This window comes from Nerophis ophidion, linkage group LG01 (assembly GCF_033978795.1).
Source record: "Nerophis ophidion isolate RoL-2023_Sa linkage group LG01, RoL_Noph_v1.0, whole genome shotgun sequence".
NCBI classification, from domain to species: domain Eukaryota; kingdom Metazoa; phylum Chordata; class Actinopteri; order Syngnathiformes; family Syngnathidae; genus Nerophis; species Nerophis ophidion.
In genome coordinates this window covers 25,548,448-25,572,340 of record NC_084611.1, presented here as the reverse complement: position 1 = coordinate 25,572,340, position 23,893 = coordinate 25,548,448, and the positions used below count along the sequence as shown (strand labels likewise).

At 39.2% G+C, this 23,893-nt stretch overlaps 1 protein-coding gene across 2 annotated transcripts in view; it reads left to right on the top strand.

Annotated features, from left to right (window-relative positions):
- Window positions 1-3,267: 3,267 nt before the first annotated feature.
- The window catches only part of commd10 (COMM domain containing 10), a 115,369-nt gene continuing 94,743 nt past the window's right edge, over window positions 3,268-23,893 (top strand). Inside the window, exons 1-6 of one of the 2 annotated variants that reach the window (XM_061899569.1) lie at window positions 3,268-3,431; window positions 8,884-8,974; window positions 11,098-11,208; window positions 11,731-11,886; window positions 15,668-15,778; window positions 22,254-22,478. In XM_061899569.1, the coding sequence (XP_061755553.1) occupies window positions 3,403-3,431; window positions 8,884-8,974; window positions 11,098-11,208; window positions 11,731-11,886; window positions 15,668-15,778; window positions 22,254-22,463 (708 nt within the window). In that variant the 5' untranslated portion in view covers window positions 3,268-3,402 and the 3' untranslated portion in view covers window positions 22,464-22,478. Of the gene's footprint in view, window positions 3,432-8,883; window positions 8,975-11,097; window positions 11,209-11,730; window positions 11,887-15,667; window positions 15,779-22,253; window positions 22,479-23,893 lie in introns of those variants that run through there. The other variant, XM_061899573.1, reaches the window with a different exon arrangement.

Below are 23,893 nucleotides of genomic sequence, written 5' to 3'. Positions count from 1 at the left end.
AGGTCTGACATATATATATATATATATATATATATACATATATATATATATATGTATGTATGTATGTGTGGGAAAAATCACAAGACTACTTCATCTGAAGTAGTCTTGTGATTTTTCCCACACATACATATTGCGCTCTACCACGGTATCGAGCACTATTCTCTGGATAATCCAATCAAGACATATATATATATATATATATATATATATGTGTGTGTGTGTGTGTATATATATATGTATGTGTATATATATGTGGGTATATATATGTATATACGTGTGTGTGTGTATATATATATATATATATATATATATACACACACATACATATGTGTGTGTATGTATGTATATATATATATATATATAAAAAATATATATATATAGATGAGGTGGTTCGGGCATCTGGTCAGGATGCCACCCAAACGCCTCCCTAGGGCGGTGTTTAGGACACGTCCAACCGGTAGGAGGCCACGGGGAAGACCCAGGACACGTTGGGAAGTCTAAGTCTCCCGGCTGGCCTGGGAACGCCTCGGGATCCCCCGGAAGAGCTAGACGAAGTGGCTGGGGAGAGGGAAGTCTGGGCTTCCCTGCTTAGGCTGCTGCCCCCGCGACCCGTCCTCGGATAAGCGGAAGAAGATGGATGGATGTTTTTTTTTGTTTTTTTTAAGCAATGTATTTCGAAACGTTTTGAGTTTGTGTTATACACTTGAAAGAATGAGGTTTTCGTGATACGTGTGATTTGGGGATGTATGAACACAAACATTTAAAATTGGTTGCCTTTTGCCTTGAACAAAAGTAGAAATGCATCTACAGGATTCTATTTCCAGAAGTGTGGTACTTGGTATTACTCAATATCTTATCTAGTAATTCAAGTAAAATGTAGCGCTCTACTTCTCCAGTGCCGTTTATACATTAAATCACTGGCTTCCTGTGCACTTAAGATGTCACTTTAAGGTTTTATTACTTACGTATAAAATACTACACGGTCTAGCTCCAGCCTATCTTGCCGATTGTATTGTACCATATGTCCCGGCAAGAAATCTGCGTTCAAAGGACTCCGGCTTATTAGTGATTCCCAAAGCCCAAAAAAATCAGCGGGCTATAGAGCGTTTTCCGTTCGGGCTCCAGTACTCTGGAATGCCCTCCCGGTAACAGTTCGAGATGCTACCTCAGTAGAAGCATTTAAGTCTCATCTTAAAACTCTTTCGTATACTTTAGCCTTTAAATAGACCGCCTTTTTAGACCAGTTGATCTGCCGTTTCTTTTCTTTTTCTCCTCTGTCCCCCCATCCCTTGTTGAGGGGGTCCGGTCCGGTGGTAATGGATGAAGTGCTGGCTGTCCAAAATCGGGACCCAGGATGGACCCCTCGTCCAGGGTCAGGACCCAAGATGGACCGCTCGCCTGTGTATTGTTTGGGGACATCTCTGCGCTGCTGATCCGCCTCCGCTTGGGATGGTTTCCTGCTGGCTCCACTTTGGATGGGACTCTCGCTACTATATTGGATCCACTTTGGAATTGATTCCCACGGTTACATTAGATCCACTATGGATTGGACTTTCACAATATCCTGTTACTCCGCTCGACATCCATTGCTTTCGGTCCCCCAGGGCAGTGGTTCTCAACAGGGGATACGCGTACGCCTGGGGCTACTGGAAGGTATGCCAAGGGGTACGTGAGATTTTTTTTTTTCAATTCTCTCAAAATAGTAACAATTCAAAAATCCTTTATAAATATATTTATTGAATAATACTTCAACAAAAGAGATGCACCTGGGGATAGGTTGATTGGCAACACTAAATTGACCCTAGTGTGTGAATGTGAGTGTGAATGTTGTCTGTCTATCTGTGTTGGCCCTGTGATGAGGTGGCGACTTGTCCAGGGTGTACACCGCCTTCCGCCCGATTGTAGCTGAGATAGGCACCAGTTCCCCCCGCGACCTCAGAGGGAATAAGCGGCAGAAAATGGATGGATGGACTTCAACAAAATATGAATGTAAGTTCATAAACTGTGAAAAGAAATAAAACAATGCAATATTCAGTGTTGACAGCTTAATTTTTTGTGGACATGTTCCATAAATATTGATGTTAAAGCTTTCTTTTTTTGTGATGAAATGTTTAGAATTAAGTTCATGAATCCAGATGGATCTCTATTACAATCCCCAAAGAGGGCACTTTAATTTGATGATTACTTCTATGTGTAGAAATGGTTATTTATAATTGAATTACTTGTTTATTTTTCAAAAAGTTTTTAGTTATTTTTATATCTTTATTTTCAAATAGTTAAAGAAAGACCACTACAAATGAGCAATATTTTTGCACTGTTATACAATTTAATAAATCAGAAACTGATGACATAGTGCTGTATTTTACTTCATTATCTCTTTTTTTCAACCAAAAATGCTTTGCCCTGATTAGATAGATAGATAGATAGATAGATAGATAGTACTTTATTTATTCCGTCAGGAGAGTTCCTTCAGGAAAATTACAATTTTCAGCACAATCCCATTCAAGATCAGACAAACATTACAGGGAGACAGAACAGGATCGCTGACGGGTCTGCCGGCTTCCAGCGCCCCTCACAAAAAAGATGACATACAGGTAAACAAGGGGGGGGGGGGGGAAGAAAAAAATAGAAGATTAAAATAAAATAAAAAAATCGGTCTTAGCCTAGGCCCTGGAGTGGGGGTGCAGACTGAGGCCAAGGGGGAAAAAAAAAAAAAAAAAAGGTACTTGAATTAAAAAAAATGTTCACGGGGGTACATCACTGAAAAAAGGTTGAGAACCACTGCCCTGGTTTCTCATAGTCATCATGGTCGACGTCCCACTGGGGTGAGTTTTTCCTTGCCCTTATGTGGGCCCTATCGAGGATGTTGTTGTGGTTTGTGCAGCTCTTTGAGGCATTTGTGATTCAGGCATATATAAATAAACATTGATTGATTGATCGATAAATCAGTTGCATTTATTTTGTCACGCCAGCACATTGGCTCGGAGTAATACTGTGACGTCACTATAAAAAATAACTAAAATTGGTTCATTGCGCAAGTTAAAAAAGGCAAACCGGAAGTAGCCTTTAAAAAGAATTAGAACTCTACGTTAAAACACTACCTCTAACGATCAAAAATATGTGAAAATGATGATGCTGTGTTCCAAATTTAAATTAAATTTTGCACTATGTGTATATATATATATATATATATATATATATATATATATATATATATATATATATGACCGTATTTGTTCGGTCAAAGGCACTTCCGGGTCTTATGCGCACCCTTAACGCAATTTTGACTATTTCCCGAGACGTCTGGTGACAGCAGGAAAAGAGGAGTGATAACAAACTGAGGACGCTGAGACTTCCTTCACTCTTTACACTTCTTTCATCTGCATAGTTTTCCGAGCCACAATGGCTTCGACCATTAAAGAAACACAGAGGTAAATTGTTGTTTTTCCTCGACTTTAAAGTTATGGAGTACTAGCAGTAGCTAGCGTCAAGCTAACCGTAGCATAACGTCTCGAGACTATTATTTATATCAAAGTTAGAAATAGGGCGGTGCAATAATTGCATAATGACCTGACATTGATGTCCAAAAGACAGAAACCTTACAGAACAATATTAAAAATGTTGTATATTGTTTAAATGTGGGTCTAGCCTACCCGAGGGTGACCATTTCCATCCATCCATCCATCTTCTTCCGCTTATCCGAGGTCGGGTCGCGGGGGCAACAACCTAAGCAGGGAAACCCAGACTTCCCTTTCCCCAGCCACTTCGTCTAGCTCTTCCCGGGGGATCCCGAGGCGTTCCCAGGCCAGCCGGGAGACATAGTCTTCTCAACGTGTCCTGGGTCTTCCCCGTGTCCTCCTACCGGTTGGACGTGCCCTAAACACCTCCCTAGGGAGGCGTTCGGGTGGCATCCTGAAAAGATGCCCGATCCACCTCATCTGGCTCCTCTCGATGTGAAGGAGCAGCGGCTTTACTTTGAGTTCCTCCCGGATGGCAGAGCTTCTCACCCTATCTCTAAGGGAGAGCCCCGCCACACAGCGGAGGAAACTCATTTCGGCCGCTTGTACCCGTGATCTTATCCTTTCGGTCATGACCCAAAGCTCATGACCATAGGTGAGGATGGGAACGTAGATCGACCGGTAAATTGAGAGCTTTGCCTTCCGGCTCAGCTCCTTCATCACCACAACGGGTCGGTACAACGTCCGCATTACTGAAGACGCCGCACCGATCCGCCTGTCGATCTCACGATCCACTCTTCCCTCACTCGTGAACAAGACTCCTAGGTACTTGAACTCCTCCACTTGGGGCAGTGTCTCCTCCTCAACCCGGAGATGGCATTCCACCCTTTTCCGGGCGAGAACCATGGACTCGGACCATTTCCATGACACCAAAAAGGAGGACATTATGCGGCATATCAATAAATTACTATGGTGTACATAGGACTCTGGTATACTTTTATTTATAATACAACTTTGAGTGGTTTAAAGATGATGTTTGTGTGGCTGAATAGGAAAAACATATTAAAGTCAAGTGTTTGTTAACAGTATTTGTATTTATTCAATACATTGTGGTGTTCAAAAAGTGACCACTGAGATGAATCTTTTCAAGTGCAGAGTGCCACAAAGCATAACATGTGTGGACTTAAATGTAAACAACAATTAACAGGTAACATGTATAATTAAAAAAATGCTTTTAAAAAAAGCCTGAATAACCTTTTATATAAACAACAAAGGCAAGGTCCTGCAGTCCTGGGTTCAATCCCAGGCTCGGGATCTTTCTGTTTTGAGTTTGCATGTTCTCCCCGTGAATGCGTGGGTTCCCTCCGGGTACTCCGGCTTCCTCCCACTTCCAAAGACATGCACCTGGGAATAGGTTGACTGGCAACACCAAATTGGCCTTAGTGTGTGAATGTGAGTGTGAATGTTGTCTGTCTATCTGTGTTGGCCCTGTGATGAGGTGGCAACTTGTCCAAGGTGTACCCCGCCCTCCGCCCGATTGTAGCTGAGATAGGCGCCAGCGCCCCCCGCGACCCCAAAAGGGAATAAGCGGTAGAAATTGGATGGATGAATAAGCAACAAAGGACATTGTAACAAACAAACAAGAAAACATCCAACTGCTCAAAAAGCATAGCATTTCTAAAGTGCTTCAGTCTTTTGGGGACTTGTCTTCAGTGTCTGTGTGTGTGCGCAGCAGACCTGTTTTTAAACAAACTCCACATTCACCCTCTGTAGCAGCTCAGGATCAACAGCCCCCCTGTCATCATGGCTTCCAAGCCCCCACTGTGCCTGGGCCTTTTATATCCTGCAGAGACTGATACAAATAACAACATAGCAACAACATTGTTATCAATGTTCCAAAATCTGTATCGTTTTCAACCCAATAAATATAAACATTTCATGTAGCCCATCAGTGAAATCATAAGATTAGTGTACTCACCAAAATAGTTGAATGTCTATCTGAAATACTTATGTTCTTTCCTGGCTGCATCCAAGAGTTTTTTTGTTTAGGGTGAACTTCTTGTACATCTCTGTACAGGGTTGGGTGAAATTGACACACACTTGCAGCTCAGCCTTGACTGTCCACATCCAGACGATTCCTCTCGTTTCTCCATGCAGTTGTCATCATTGTTTATCCGTAACCGCATGCCGTTCAATTGCAGCTTTCCCCTGACTACTTACGTCGACATGACATCGACAAAGTGTGCAGAAGCCATGGAATGAGTCTTGACTGCTTTTCGTTATAAATTTGTGGTCTTTTATCCATTCAGAATTAAACAAGTTCTTGCGTTTTGGCATGATGCTAACTTTCTGTCAATGTCATTCCGCAGCAGCACATGGACCTTTGTTTACTTTTTTAACCAATGATAAGCAGATGTGTGTCCGACACTGCTCTTAGCCAATCATTTGATATGTTACTGCGTTAGGGGCATTTTTTTACGGTCTATGATTGGTTATTGCGCTGCAGCCTAGCAAAGATAATACAACTCTCCTCTCCAAGCCTATGGTGCCTCAAAAAGGAGGACAAATACGTGTCTGGCTTGATGTTGCGCCGGACGCCGGACAGGGCATTAAAAATCCGGACTGTCCGGCCTAAATCCGGACACCTGGTCACCCTAGCCTACCCCTTGAATGTTTTATACTTTAGGGCTGGGCGATATGACCTTTTTTTAATACCGTATTTCCTTGAATTGCAGCCGGGGCGCTAATTAATTTAAAACCTCTTCTCACTCCTGCGCATACCAATGGCATGCGGTAAAAGTAAGCATGCGCTAATTATTTTCAATCAATCAATCAATGTTTACTTATATAGTCTTAAATCACTAGTGTCTCAAAGGGTTGCACAAACCACAACACAAACCACTACGACATCCTCGGTAGGCCCACATAAGGGCAAGGAAAACTCACTCCCAGTGGGACGTCGGTGACAATGAGGACTATGAGAACCTCGGAGAGGACCACATATGTGGGCAACCCCCCAACCCCCTCTAGGGGACCAAAAGCAATGGATGTCGAGCGGGTCTAACATTATACTGTGAAAGTTCAATCCATAGTGGATCCAACACAGCCGCGAGAGTCCAGTCCAAAGCGGATCCAACACAGCAGCGAGAGTCCCGTCCACAGCGGAGCCAGCAGGAAACCATCCCAAGCGGAGGCAGATCAGCAGCGCAGAGATGTCCCCAGCGGATACACAGGCGTGCGGTCCATCCTGGGTACCGACTCTGGACATCCAGTACTTCATCCATGGCCATCGCACCGGACCCCCTCCACAAGGGAGAGTAGGCCATAAGAGAAAAAGAAAATAAACGGCAGATCAACTGGTCTAAAAAGGGAGTCTATTTAAAGGCCAGAGTATACAAATGAGTTTTAAGGTGAGACTTAAATGCTTCTACTGAGGTGGCATTTCGAACTGTTACCAGAGTACTGGAGCCTGAATGCAAAACGCTCTATAGCTGTCTTCTCACTCCGCCACTTACCAAAGTTATGTAGTAAAAATTTGAGTGTGATGTAAGCTTGGACCTTAAATTCTACTGAATAGCTCTTAATCTTCTTCCCTTTATGCGATTTCAAATTACCGGTATTGAAATCAGCCTCCTCCATTTTGAAAATGATGACAGGGGAAGTGTCACTCGTGACGTCGCGAGTTTGACCAGGTGGTAATACTAAGCATGCGCTAATTATTTTGGGAAGCGAGTTTGACCCAGCAGTAATTCAAGGCAGACGCATACTTTATGCCTTGCGGCAATTCAAGGAAATACGGTATCTTGATATTTTTAGGCCATATCGCGATACACGATATATATCTCAATATTTTGCCTTAGCCTTGTATGAACACTTGATGCATATAATCACAGCAGTATGATGATTTTATGTGTCTACATTAAAACATTCTTGTTCATACTGCATCAATATATGCTCATTTTAAACATTCATGCAGAGAAGGAAATCACAACTCAGTCAATTGACCAAAAACTGTATTAAACAGTTATTAAGCAGTGGCACAAACGTTCATGTCATTTCCAAAACAGAAAGTGCAAGATTGTCGGAGACAATTTAAGTGTCAAATAAAAATGAGCTGCATAATAGGAAATCAAATAGTGTTCATCCTTCGCTACGTGGTAGGTTACTACGGACGTTATTAAGTTCTGTTGTTGACTATTTTTTTCATACGGTGTTGATCTGGAAATGTCTGGAGATGTTAAAATGCAGAGTAATCACTCTTCATTCTTTAAATTCGGTGACTTTTCAAATGATGCTACATATTAGCAGTAACGCTACTTTTTGTAGCAACGCTTTAGCACCACACTTGACAAATGATGGTTGTCTGTTCGACATATTCCCGCTTGAAGCCAAACCACCGCCAGACGAACGACGCCCTGCTGTTTGTCTTGGGAATTAATTCTTCATTCGCACCTTCTTTTTCTCGTATTACCACTTGCACGGCTTTACTAGCATCACAGCTAACATTACCCATGCCGCTACCTCTCTGCTCCGCGAGGGCGTATACGTATGTGACCTATGACCTGACAGTATGTGACGTATGTAAGAAGGTGCGCTTGTTTTACGTGTCTGTGATAAGGAGACACAAGAAGGAGTGGGAAGAGCCTGTAGTGTAATGCCCGCAGCCAAACGTATCGTATACTCGAATATCACGATATAGTCATTTTCTATATCGCACAGAGACAAACCCGCGATATATCGAGTACATCGATATATCGCCCAGCCCTACTTGATACCTGAATTTTGAACACATGTGTCTCTATGTAAACTTATAAAATACTCTGCACCTCTAGCCACAACATTAGGCACACCTTTAAAATAATGAAAGTTGTATTTATGAGGATGTTGTTGTGGCTTGTGCAGCCCTTTGAGACGCTCATGATTCCCTCCGGGGACTTCCAAAAACAACAACCTGGGGATAGGTTGATTGGCAACACTAATTTGGCCCTAGTGTGTGAATGTTGTCTGTATATCTGTGTTGGCCCTGTGATGAGGTGGCAACTTGTCCAGGGTGTACACCGCCTTCTGCCCGAATGCAGCTGGGATAGGCTCCAGCACCCCCCGCTACTCCAAAAAGGGACAAGCTGTAGAAAAAGGATGGATGGATGATTGATCGATTGAAACATTTATTAGTAGATTGCACAGTACAGTACATATACCGTACAATTGACTACTAAATTGTAACACTCAAATAAGTTTTTCAACTTGTTTAAGTCGGGGTCCACGTAAATCCATCCATCCATCCATTTTCTACTGCTTATAACTGATTGATTGATTGATATGGAAAATACTCCCTTTTAGCATTTAAAACTGAGCGTTGTTGTTTTTGCAAAAATCTTTTACATACTTAAACTACTAACATTCCTGCTTCTCCCTCTTCCAACAGTATTAAGGAAGCAGTGACTCTCATAAATGGCATAGACGTCAACAAGTTCTCCAGACTGATATCCCGCATCACGCAAAAGCTTCACCTCAAGGTATGGAAACTGTAATTTAGACCAGTTTATCAATCTGTTACTCCATCCATCCGTCCATTTTCTACCGCTTGTCTTTATATGGGATTGTGGGGGGTGCTGGAGCCTATCAGTGGTATAGCACGGTTGGGAGAGTGGCCGTGCCAGCAACTTGAGGGTTCCAGGTTCGATCCCCGCTTGCGCCATCCTAGTCACTGCTGTTGTGTCCTTTGTCAAGACACTTTACCCACCTGTTCCCAGTGCCACCCACACTGGTTTAAATGTTACGTAGATATTGGGTTTCACTATGTAAAGCGCTTTGAGTCACTAGAGAAAAAGTGCTGTATAAATATAATTCACTTCACTTCACAAGGTGGGGTACACTCTGGACAAGTCGCCACCTCATGGCAGGGCAAACACAGATAGACAGACTCATTTTGATAAAATATTGATTTTCCTGATTAATACCTATTTTTCTTTACAGTGATCTTTATGCAACGACCCATCCATGTTTCTAAATATTGTATGTGTTGTTTTAAAATATTGTATTTCGTAACATGTCTATTTTTGTTGTACTTATTATTATACTTTGTAATGTAATTTATTCATCATGTTATTTAATTATGATACAGCAGTATTTATTACCGTATTTTTAAATTTACACATGTTGCACTAAAATTCCTTCTGTTGCGTTCTTTACCATTATTTTATATGTGAAGTATATGTAAATGTTTTATTGGTGTATTCATTATTTATTGGTGTACACCAGGGGTCCCCCAAAATCCGGAACATATATATATATATATATATATATATATATATATATATATATATATATATATATATATATGTATATGTATATATATGCACAGACACACACAGTGTTTACACAGTGTTTCCCCACAATATTTGTTAGTTAAGGTGGTGGACTTACGGGGAAGGGGCTGGGTGGGTGCAAGCAGTGCAATGCAGTGTAATTCGGCCTGTCGCCACCACGTCTCCATCTCATCGCTGTCTGAGGGGGCATCAGACTACAGACTGTGGTGAAGTAGGCCGGCTTCGTCGCGTAAAAAAGCCATATTTTTTTCGGAAGTAAAAACAAAACACAAAACAGTCTTATTTACCTGAGATACAAAGTATGTCATTATTTTGACTTAGTAAATATTGACTTACTAAGACAAAATAATGACTAAGTCAAATTAATTACTTACTGTAAATTAGCGTTTGAAAAATTTAGTTAAAAGTGGGGCCACATGCTGACATATGCTGACCCTGAGAAGCTGGACCGGACAAAAAAAATAAAAACATTAAAAACATTTTATTATTATTTATTTGTATTTATTTTTAGACTTTAGGTGGTGGCTTTTTGCGGGAAACCCTGATATATATATATATATATATATATATATATATATATATATATATATATATATATATATACTTATATTTAATTAATTGTAATCAAATTGTGAGGTTCCTAAAGCTTCCCACCTCTACTGTATACGGATTTTCCTTTGGTTTAAACAGATAATTACTATTGGTCTTTTTACCCTTTATCTTTTTTACATACATTTAAAACAATTCAAATGTTTGAACATGACACATTTTACCACAGTTTTTTATTCATGTTTCTTTGCTTATATCAGGGTTGTCAAACTCATCACAGGAACGGCTGCTTTCAGAGAGCTGCTTTTATAAAAATTAATGTGCATTCTGCATGCGGGTAATAACCTGTGATTAATCATGGTTAATAGAAATGCATAAGCATTAATTAAATTTTTTATGTATAACTTGTTTTAAAACAAATAAAGGTGACAAGCAGATATTAAACTATTTGTTTTTTTTCTCACAAAAATAGTTTTGCAATTCAGTATATAATAATATAATTGGCATGATCAGATATTAAATATTTAAATATGCATTTTTTTTGTCAAAATTAAAAGAACAGATACATTTATTAGAACATCTAAAATAAAAAAGTATTTTATTGAAACCCATTTTTTCCAGGCTTTTGCGGGAAACATAGAATGATGTGGCAGGCCAGAAGTGGCCCCCGGGTCTTCAGTTTGACACGTGTCGCTTACATGTAAAGTATATGTACATATTTTGATACGCATCAACACATATTGATTGGGTTGTCTTTGCAGGGTGAAAAGACATTCAGTGAGGAAGAGGAGCAAAAACTTCTCTCTGCTCTTTCATTGGACAAGCAATCCCTAAATTTAGTCCTGGAAACGTCTGCTTTCATTCTTGAGCAGGTGAGATGATCTGGGCTGATGGATAATATGACATTCACTTCACCAAGTTAGTGATCAATAGTATACAACTTTAACTAGAACATATGATTTTAAAAGGATGAATGCAAAATATGTGACAAATTAAAAGAGTATAAGTGGATAACATCCATTCATCCATCCATTTCCTACCGCTTATTCTCTTTGGGGTTGCGGGGGGCGCTGGTGCCTATCTCAGCTACAACATAACATGCTTTAATTAATTATCGAGTATGGATGGATAAATAAGCAATACATGCATTTTAATTTGACTTCCAGTATTGCCAACTTTATGTTGTTCAAAATAGATAAAATACATTACGTGTGTATGGTGTATTACACTTATGGTGATAGTGATTGTAGAATTATTGCTGACTGAAAACATATTCAAGTTTATGTGTCCAATAAATAATTGGCTAATGTAATGAACACATTGCTCCAGCAGGTGTCACTGTTGCACTGTGAATGTCACTCTGGTCATTCTCCTCTCATTTCCATCACACTCAGGCGCTGTATCACAATATCAAACCGGCTTCTCTGCAGAAGCAGCTTCAGGCAATTCATGTGAACCCAGACAAGGCTGAGGTGTTCTCTCAAACGTGGGCCACCTCTGGCCCCGAGCTGGTGGACCGACTAAAGCACAATATCTTTGCCCCCAAGAAGGTATTATTTAATTTGAATGTATTGTTATTGCTATTAGTACGTTTTTGTTGTCGTTTATATGTGGCTAAATTCAATTCAGGTTTTTTAAAACTATAAAGTTGAGTTCTGGTGGTAGAAAAAATACATAGTTTTCAAATTAATGAATGATTGTGTAATTAATCATAGTTACAAAATCAATCAAAAATAATTGTGATAATTTTTTTTTCATAATAGACCAGCCAGCCAAGCTGAATAGCTTTACGTGAAGCCACCATTTTTATCCTGTTGTAGTCCAAAGTTGTTGTCAATAGGTTTCTTATTTTTCTCTATCCTCTTGTTGTTGGGCAGACTGGTTTTTGAATGTATATGCATGCTAAAATCTTACTCAGTTGCCATTTGTAATGAAAAGTAGCATATAGTTCTTTTAACTGTCAGTAGAGTCGACATGGAAGTGCTAAAAACTACAACAAGGTTGACGGGGTGGAGACACAGTCAAAGGGACATTCGACATGTAATTTAAGACAGCCAACAAACCGGCCCATCCTGAAAAGACGGCTTGCAGATCTGTAAAACAAAATCTTTCCAATCCATTTTAATTTTGACCAAAGTACCACCATTGCATGTTATGTAGACCACCAGGAAGTGTTTTACATGTAGAAAAAAAAACATAACGACCCCTTTAAACGTAAGATTGGGTGAAAATTATCCAGATTATTCCAACTTGTACCCTATCCAATTACGGAAATGTCTTAAAAGTTCCATCAAAATCAGCCGATAACATTTTGAGCTAACAAACAAACAAAAAAAAAGAAGACAGTCAAATAGTGGCGATTGCATAACCCGATAAAGAGTTATGTTGGCATCATTTATGTCACTTTTAGAGACGTTGTTTTTGCTGTCATGCATTTATCGTGCGTTCAGACATCTCACCTGCTTGTGTCTCGCTTGTCATATTTCCCTCACTTCCGTGCTGGATTAGATTTGCTCTATGAGAACCTGCCTGTCATGTCCTATGTGAGAGATTGTATTCACATAACTGCCAAATTGGCTAGTGGGTTTTATTCAAATCTGGTAGTAAGCACGGTTGTTAAAATGGGGATGTCAAAGTTAACTTAACACATGCAATTAATCACAAAAACGATTGCATTAATAATGTATATATGTTATATATGTGCTTTCCATCCAATTTCGATTGAGCTTGAAAGGTCCTACTAAAAGGAATGCAAGAAACTGCCCAAATATAGGTATGCCAAGCTTGTGGCATTGTATTTAAAAAGACTTGAGGCTGTTATTTCTGCCAGAGGTGCATCAGCAAAGTATTGAGCAAAGGTTATGATTATCTAATAGAGGTGTAACGGTATGTGTACTTGTATTGAACCGTTTCGGTACGGCGGTTTCGGTTCGGTTCGGAGGTGTACCGAACGAGTTTCCACACGGACATATTAGGTAGCGCACCGCATGTTGTGTAAACAATGCAGAGCGAGGCACAACACACAGTAGGCTAGCAGCGACCGGGCGAAGACAACATGCAAAAGCCAGAGCTGGAAGACCCTCCTGCCTCGTTAACATCTCCACTTTGGGAACACTTCGGCTTCGCGGTGCGATACAACAATGGAGGACGGAGGTTTGCCGACATTGTTCAGCAGCCGTAGGGTATGCTTCTGCCAACACGTCAAACATGCTAACTCCTTTGAAGCGCCACCACCTCCAAGTCAACCTCGCTTTAAGGAAGAGAAAGAGGAGCGTGTTGCAAACACCGCATTCAAGCAGCCTCTCCTCGGCCAGCCAGGCAATAAAAAATGTTTTTATAGCAGCACATTTAAGACCATCCATCCATCCATTTTTCTACTGCTTGTCCTGTTCTGAGTCGCAGGGGGTTGCTGTATTGCATTAAAACGAGATTTTGATCCACTTTTATGGTGGAAGAACAATAAGCCCATATATCCTCTTACTATCAAGTTAGTCAAGTTAATCTGAGGCTGAGTTGACTTGAAACTGTTTAATGTTGCACTTTTTATATGTAGAAGAATAGTTTTGTCATTTTATTTCTTCTGAGCAACAACTGGAGGCAGTTCAATGTTGATTAACATGGACCCCGACTTAAACAAGTTGAAAAACTTATTGGGGTGTTACCATTTAGTGGTCAATTGTATGGAATATGTACTGTACTGTGCAATTTACTAATACAAGTCTCAATCAATCAATCAAAAAAGCACTTTATATGTCGAAAGGTTTTGTTAAGAAACCATTCTAAGCCTTATCTTATTTAGTTTTTATTTTATATATGTTGACCACATCAACCCTGGCAATGGACCCTGTGTGTATATGTACTGTATGTTATGCCATTGTTTACACATTTAGTAAATAAATAACCCAAAAAATTAATATTTTGTTGTATTCTTACTGTACCGAAAATGAACCGAACCGTGACCTCTAAACTGAGGTATGTACCGAACCGAAATTTTTGTGTACAGTTACACCCCTCCTATCTAAGTATGTGATTTTTTTGTTTTTTTTTGTTTTTGTTTTTAATACATTTGCAAAATAAAATAAAAAAATACATTGTCACTATGAGATATTGTCTTTAGAATTTTAGGGAACAAAACAAAATATATATTTTGGAATAAGGCTGTAACTCAACAAAATGTGGAATAAGTACAGCACTGTGAACACTTTCTGCATACACTTTATTTTTTTCATGGATATCAATGACATGTTAATAAAACTCCATGATTTTTATGCAGCCCCCCAAAAGGCATCATGGCAAAGTCTGCCTCATTAGTAACAAGCAGGCCTTTAAACCTTTCTGCCCAACGTATGTCCAGTGGGAGTGTCCACAGGCTGGATGTAAGAATACGAATGAGAAACTTCAAAACGTGTAAAATTCACTTCCACACCTTTTTTTCGAAGCAAAGACTAAATGCTCTTACTGACTACTTCATTAGGTACAAATGCACATCACATGTGGCCCAGTAAACTAACCAAACTATTAAAAGACAGTATATTCTTTGTGATACTGTGCAGGCCTCCGCCGCCACTGCTGCAGCAAACCTGCAATAATAAATAAACAAATTAATCAAAACTGAAAATTAATATACATTGGTAGAATTTTTGATGCAGCCTTTTTATCAATTTTACAAATATTTTACTAGAGAACAGAACAAAATTGCTAAAATTGATTTTGCACTTCATGCAAGCGCTATAAAAATGTTTATTTAGGATCCATAGTGTTTCAAATACAGAATGTTCTCTAATTTAAATGAATTCATCAGAAATCAATTCACGGATCTATATACAACATGTAACCACTGAAAGTAATTAACAAATTATAGGGTTCAGCTGATCAATCATGCTAATGGGGATCTTGTTTCCGTCGTGAATAATGTGCAGGCACAGCTCTTTCTCTCCCTCACGCCTCCCCGGTCCTTTGATGCTGCACAAGCATCCAGAACCTATAAGTTACACGCAGTTTATCATTACGGCCTGTCGCTGCATCATAAAACGCTTAATTGCAGCGCCTTGACTCAATCCTGCACGCTGTTGCTGCGTGATGAGGAGAGGGAGACTGGGAGTGTTCGAAATGGTTTGACCACACATGCCAAAGCATAGGACTAATGTTAGTATTATTTACTGTTAATTTTAGAGCATTCTTGTATATTCATGGAGAGATGTATTCTCTGTAAGCAATTTTTTTTTTTTACCTATGAACGTTATTGTCATTGCATTGATTTTGCCAGGTTTTTGGTGCACAGTATGGGTATATTATTACAAAAAATGAATACATTGCCCGTGTGTTTCCCAGCTGGATTTTGTCGGATGGCAGTTGAACCTACAGATGGCCCAGTCTAGCCAGGCCAGGCTCAAGTCCCCCAGTGCTGTACTCCAACTGGGCCTCCACAATGAAGACTCTAAGGTAGGAAAACACAGAAACTACTTCAAACGACACACAATCGTTCTTAATCATACATCACTTTCCATTATACGTTTGTCACACCTTCTTTGCTTATTAATGTTAATCCCACATGTTTTTATTTTGACTCAGAGATAGTCAGACATTTGGTTTCATAGTAATAGTTATATAAAGCTCAGAGTTCAGAGGGGTGATGTCATCTCATACCTAGCTGTTATCACTGTTGTCCTTCTAAACCCTTCCACTGTTGCTATACGTCTATGTTTTATTTAGGCTATAATGCAGGTACAATAATATCCCCTTTTAGATACAACTACATGGCAATAATAGTTACTTATAGGTTTTATTCTACTTACAGTGTGTATTTTATATATAAAAAAAAACAATAGTCTTAATATTTTTTCACACTTATTGTATTTACTTAGCTGTAAAAAAATGCCTGGCTATTAGAAGTAAGATATTTATCAAATAACATCATAAAGTTGCATGGAACATTTTTAAACCCTGTTTATAATTGTCTTTATTTTTGACATTTAAGAAAGAGAGACATGGTAGTTGAATAAATCTCAGCGTGACTGTATATTTGAATTTGAAATATATAATATTTTCACAAACTAAAAATATTGTAACCCTATTTATAATTGTCTTTTTGGTAAGATTTACAAGGGTGACAAGACGGATGGAATCATTTTAAATAAACCAAATGTGTATTTTCAGAAATAGATCATTTTATATATATATATATATATATTAGGGCTGGGCAACGATTAAAAATTTTAATCGAAGTTAATCGCACTATTTCTCCGATTAATCGCGATTAACTGCATTTTATACGCAAAGCCCAATAATGAATTCAAAAGTAGTGTGTAGTGCACCTTTATTGGAAAATTCTCCCACATGAACAAAAGCGCCAAAACATTTGTTGTGCAAACACAATTTAAATCAGTCCTTGTTGAACAGTAGCAGTTAAATAACATATTTTATGAAAATCAACTCAAAAAATGTAAATACAAACATTTAAGCTTATTGCCACTGCCAGGGTATTTAAGTTATCCTGTTTGTTATGGAAAATAAATATAATCTACATACAAATCTCTGAGCCACAATCATAACATCAGAACAGGCAATTTCTGAGGTAACAGCAGAATTTTTTTTTTATCAGGGATCTTATGTTTAAAAAACCTATATTATAGGTAGTGGGCTGTTTTAGGGAATTTTTGATCAAATTACCTGTGGTAGCAATATTAATAATGTGTTTATTCTGCGTAGTGCACTTAAAATAATTATGACCATATCTAGGAATTGATATGATGGGAATTTTCCGATTGTTTGCTTGGTGCTTTGATAAACTAAACGCATATACATGGTACTATATTGTGATGTTAGGAGTTAGGGAAAAAAAGAACTACCCTACCCAGCATGCAACAGGAGTGACGAGCACGCGCGGTAGCCCGGTATAGGTTGTGTCGCCATGACGGCATCTTGTATGTTGTGATATGCACGCTCTGAAAGCAAACGTTAAGAACTCAGCCAACATTCCTCATCTGCATTATTCATAAATAGACAGACAACATATATACTCCGCTGCTTCACAGGCTGCTGGATGTAGCCGGCAAGGTATTCCCATGCTAGCTGGCCGGTCTAGCAAGCACGCATCATTCAGTCCAAAACGGCCCGATCTATCCACATTCAGAATTGTCTGGCGGTCGTAAGTGATCCCGGGCTGACCACGCTGTAAGCCAGCCATGAAATTTGCAGAATTGTCCGGTATTTTTGCCAAATGTTCCATCTTTACCAAGAGCCCCTCGACGCCGAAGAATATCCGGCCGACGCCATCTTGTGAAGAAAAGGCGTTGACAAAATAAAAGCATGTAAAAAATAGAGGCAAATGTGCGATAAAATAATTGTCGGCGTTAAAAGATTGATGAGTTAACTCGTAATTAACGCATTAACTTGCCCACCCCTAATATATATATATATATATATATATATATATATATATATATGGAAGACAGAAAAATATGTATTTGATAAAAAACAAAAAAGCAACCACACATATCTTTCTTATGTACAGTAGGTCTGGGCCCTTCTCTCTCATTCTCTCTTTCTTCAACATTCAGCTTTGGAGATGCCATGTTGTACTGCAAGCAGTCAGTGTTGTAGTAAAGATGTTAAATGTGCCACTTAATGAAATAAAGCGCCATTACTTATTTGAAAGGTAAAAAGGAGGTGTCTATTTAAGGTGAGGTGTTTTATTTAGTGAACGACGCATGGCCCTGCCTATACAGTGGAAATTTGCGGAAAATTACAGTGCAGCATAACTTAGTAGTAAATTGAGGTACGAGTTGTCTCTCATATATTATTTTGTAGCAGCAAAAACTAATATTTATATATATTGTTATTTGTTGTTGTTCCTGATTTTTTTTTTTACAAAAGAAACAAACCTATTTGAGCAATAAAGACTTAATATATTGTTACACGTTGTTGTGCCTGCATTATTTACACAAAAAAAAAAAACATTGGTTTTGGTCCGTTAGACAGTTGATGTGCACATTTGCATGCCCCTCAGAGATCGACATCCTTCCCTCCAACCACTACAACTAAGAAAGTTAGTTTGATAGAAAAGAAGTGGATGACCAAATCAGTGAAGCAAACCATTAAAAATATGTCCTACCTGTTAGCAGCTGATTCGGTAAATCAAGTCCCGCTACAGAGTCAGGCTCCGTCACACAAGCCTCTGCACGTGCGGCCACAAACAATGAACATTAAAAGTATTGAGAAGCTGTACTTCAATTTGTATTGTCGAGTCCTTACTCAACAAATTAGGTGGTCGATCAATAGCTTTAAATGACAGACAAACACATCGCTTGTTGTGTTGTCACTCACAAGAGACTTTTCCGGTCCGTCACACAGACATCGGATATAGTATTGCCACATGTCAAGAGAGAAACACGGAGAAGCTCTATGAAAACAAGCAGCTTATTATAAGGGGACAATACGGTGACGTGGCAACGCTGGACGGAGAATCCGCAAAGGAGACATACATTAGTCCGCTCCCTAAGGTATAAGCTATACGATATTAATAAATTTTTACGTAAAACTACTACAGTTGTTGATAGTACATAATGCTATTTTCAAACAGTATTTATTATATAAAAGTTGTTTTTCTTATACAAAGCCATTTTACATGTTAAAATTGTAGTGTTTTGGAAGACCAAACACGAATGGAATTGAGTTCAATTAATTTCAAAGGGCGGGGCTGCTTTGATGTATGAGTGTTCTAATTTACAAGTTTAGTCATGGAATGCAATGTGCTTGTATGAGCCCAATTGGTTCTGTGACTGAGCTAGTAACTAAAAATACATTGAAATGTATTTAAATCAATTTAATTGGTGCTTGCACCCCAAAAAACACCACATCTTTGGGCACACTTAGTAGCTTCTCCATACTGTATATTCGTGGATGAATGTCCGCCGTTTGAAAATTGTTTAGGATTCCTTAGCTGGCGTGGGAGCTGGCTGCTTCTTTAGTGTGTTGCCGACGGGCGACTCGCCAAGGTGACTGCATGGTCAGTTGTGTTTTTGATTATTTATTTATTTGGTTCTGGGCTCTCATCAGTGCTCGCTTTTTTGTTCCTATGATTTGGAAACAAACTTATGTCGATATCTGGCTGTGGGATACAGCTGCTGAGTGTGATCCGGTTGTTTTGGGGTAGATCTTTCGGAGTTGTCTTAGCCTTCGCTGCGTCAGCTAGCGGTGGTGAGGCTTGTAACTCTTCTTTCTTTTTCTTGCTTTAAGGCATGGGGATTCAACATACTGGTAACTCAAGGCCTTACAGAAAACCAAGAGAGAGCTTGTATCTCAAAATACTCATAAGTTGAGGTACTTATAAGTTGATGTACCACTGTATTTTTTCCGTTTGCCTGGATACCAATTAGCTCATAGTAGGACCGGAACTCCTATCTTCTACCTTCCCATTCAAGAGTCAGCGCAGCAAGTCAATTGTATGAATGGGTTTGGTTTTATACATCGTATGCCCTTCCTGACACAAGCAACCCTGGCTGGGAATTGAAACACATGCCCTCTGCCATTAAACTAAGTCAAATATGTTGCAAAATGTGTTTTAGTTCAAAGGGGTCATATCATTTTTTTTCTACATTTAGTACACTTCCTTGTGGTCTACATAACATGTAATGGTGGTTCTTTGGTCAAAATGTTGCATAGATTATGTTTTAAAGACCATTTTTAATAATAATGCCAAACAGCTAAAAAAACAATAAGTCAGCTTTGCACACATTTGCCTTACTTCATTATAAAAAAGAGTTAGTTGTCATGGATACAATTGTTTTTCTTTTTTAAAAAACATTCCTTTAGGCATTTTATAGCTCTTTTTTCTTAGTACATTTTATTCCCCTGGACTCTTTCACTTCAAATGACAACATTAGTTGTTTCCACCCTTACCTTCTTATAGAGAACACCAGGGCTCAGATTAAGCATAACATTTTGCATGATATACTCTATTGCCATCGTTAAATAAGGGCCTCTATGCGCATGGCAAAAAAATATAGGTTTTTCAACGTCTGTGTGTAAGAAAGCTGTATGGGACTCTTTTTTCCCCCCCAGTGTTTTCCTCAGGCTAGTAAAATAAGCATTAATGTATTTAAATTCATTTAAACAAGTCCCCTTTGTGGGGGAGAAAGCTGCAGGCACAAATCTAGCTTGTTAAAAGTGTCCCCCAATGTCACAGAGGAGGTTGCCTACTATGCTTCTGCAGAGGGCACTGTTGTCTCACAGTTGATAAAAGCATCCTGTAGCAAGAATTATAACAAAGATTAGTCCTTATTGAAGTTTTAGTTGTGCACTATTAAACACAAGCACTATGTTTTGTATGTACATTGAATGAAATGTAGAGTTTTAGTGTACATCCTGTCAACTTAAATTAAAAAGGAATATACTTTGATAAGTGGTTTAACACAGGCAGAGATAAAGAAAGCAATGAGAAGACAAATAGGACAAGAGGGAGTATAATAATGTCTGTCTGTATGGTATCGATTGCTCGGAGTAGAGAAAGTTTGCAGGCTCTGCCATCCGACCAGTCTCTTGTTTCATTAGCACTGTCCCTGAACAAGAGGATGGCTGGCAGGTGCTTTACGTTACCTTCATCAGGCAGTAAGGGACTTCTAGTGCAGCTGCACTGTAGCACAGATGTCAAACAGACTAATCGGGGAACTTAAATGGATTGACTCTCATTAGTTTGGATTGTTTTCCACCCTCGGAAATATACAGGTTGAAATACAAATTATCAGTTGTATGGTCAATGATAGGCACAATAAGGTTGTTATTTACTTTACAGTCATTTCTGTTTATTATTTAAATATTCTTAACAGTCGTACAAGTATAAAAGTCAGTGTACAAGTGTGTGAGTTAACCACCTTCATTGTTAATATTGATATGCTAAACCGAGTAATACATTCAAGATTCCTACTACCGGTACTTTGTTTCTATTAGGTATAAGATTTCAATGTGTTTTTCTTTTGTGTAGTATAATATTTTCATAAAAATAATGCTACTGTACTACATATCATAGTACAACACATTTTAGGCAATAGATTGCATCAAAGCCTTTGCCACTCTAGTTCATTTTCTATCATTTCAGGGCTACGAGTGGATTTTTGCAGGCTTTTATTTGTGATTGGCGCTGACCCAAATCCCTGAATTTGCCACAGCTTTTTCAGAAAGTTGCTGCAAAAGTTACAATCTTTTGAGGCTTATTTTTTCAATAACATTGAATAAACAAGAGCTTGTATACTTGTGTTATCAGAGTTTAAAATGTTCCTTAACCTCAAAAAAAGCACAGGATTTGAGCAAAAATTTGAAAATCAATTTTGTATTGATGTTTTACTTACAGTATCCAACACATTAGATGGCAGTAAAAGCACATACTCAGAGTTGTTTGTCAAATGAGTAAACTGTTTTAATTAATTATACCTAATTAGGCTGTGACAGTACATTAATCACACAAGAAGAGACCTGATGCCTTGATGTGGGATCTGACCCGAGGATGTCGTTGTGGCTTGTGCAGCCCTTTGAGACACTTGTGATTTAGGGCTGTATAAATAAACATCGATTGATTGTTTGAAGAGACAATACAAGAGGAGACGTTAACAATAATTTTAAGTAGGTGCGCCATTTATGGTGGTAGATTGGGGACAATTCCAAGAGCACCTGACTGGCAGGTGTTGTGGGGGCAAAGGGGTTTTCATGGGGGCCCAGAATTCTTGACAGTGCCTCTGCTTTTAAGAAGACTACTGTTTTATGACAAGGCATATACGGTACTGTATATGGACAAGTACATTTTAAAATGTTCCTGCATCACAAAACAAAGCAGGAACACTTTAAAGTATTTTATAAGTGTCCATGCATGACCTGCTTATGAGCTTTTCCATCCATCCATTTTGTACCGCTTATTCCCTTTCAGGGTCGCGGGGGGCGCTGGCGCCCATCTCAGCCACAATCGGGCGGAAGGCAGGGTACACCCTGGACAAGTCGCCACCTCATCGCAGGGCCAACACAGACAGACAGACAACATTCACACACTAGGGCCAATTTAGAGTTGCCAATCAACCTATCCCCAGCTTATGAGCTTTTAACTGTTGAAATTTGTTTCATGAATAAAAACAAAAGTTAACATTTTTAAGAGAGAAAATAAATACAATAAATGTATTTTATGTGTAGCTTTGCGGGGTCATCAAGTAGTCTGTCAAGTTTATCATTTGTCTTTTTCTCTAGGCTGGTTAAAACGTCGTCTTGCTGCTGGAAGAAGTAATCTAGTAGGTCTGGAGTGCTTGTCTGTCGAGTCGTGGCTTGTTTTTTTTTTATGGGTTATCGTTTTCCGCCGGTGTTTTGTTTAGTTTATATTTGCCGAGTCTAATTTCCGTCCCCGTTTATTGCATTTTTTTATTGGTCGACTTAAAAGTAATGAACTTTCTGGCACAATTTCTAAAATTTTCATTCGCCGAAGGTTTTATCAATCACAAATACTGCAGTTTCGGTATTACGACTCCCGGTTGTTATTGTTTTCGTCATGGCAAGCAATAAACCCAAGAGGCAAAATCTCAATGAAAAGTGGTTTCAGGAGCCACTTTTCAGCAAATGGCTCACTTATGAAGATGGAAAGATGTTTTGCACGGCAAAGAAAAAGAACATCTTTACGACCGGGTGCACTGATTTTCAAAGATACAGCCTCACCAGGCACCAAGAAACATCATGTTACACCTTTCGTGCTTGTCGGCTCCCAGACCGTGATCGAGGAGCGCGGGGTAGATGTTCCTTCCATGGCCGGTGTATTGTCGGGGTAACACCCTTCACTTTACCCGGCAGTGGGTCGCTACAGTTACACTCTATGGTCGGAATGACGAGGCCGTCGACTTGTTACAAATCTTTATTTTTGTTTTCCCAAAGCCAAACCAACATCCACCATGCTATTAAGACTCGCTCCCTCTCCTAACTTGCCCGCTCACTTACACACGTCACTCACCCCACAAGCTGCCCGTTCTTACAGGAGCACACACACATATGCTACCCTCACAACAATCAGTTCACTAGTTGGGCGAATGGGAAGCAGTCGAGCAGCTTTTTTGGCGCTGTGAAAGGAGCAGAGGAGGCAAGTAAAGACAGTGTTATTAGCCAGCTGCGGACTGTGTTCAAAGAGAACATCCCCTTGTCCAAGTTCCAAAGCCTGATTGAACTGCAGAAGTCCAATGGTGCAAACTTACCGGCAGCTTATGGCCATCACAAAGTCAAAGATGAAATGCCGGAGGCCACTGTATTAAATGACATTGAAACTAACTTGCCATATTCTAAGTTTGTTGGCATTATTTGCCATGAAAGTGTAGATGTGGTTGTTTTTAAAGGACTGATGATCTACATAGAGGGGAGAATAATCAATTACATTTGTCATATGCATGTATGCCCTGGCACACAATCATCATAATTTTATGACTGAAGCAAAAAGTCGTTTTACACTTTTACACTGAAATAAATACACCTCCAACTTATAAAATACAAATATAGAAAAAAATTACCTGCAACGGTGTGGCTCGGTTGGTAGAGCGGCCG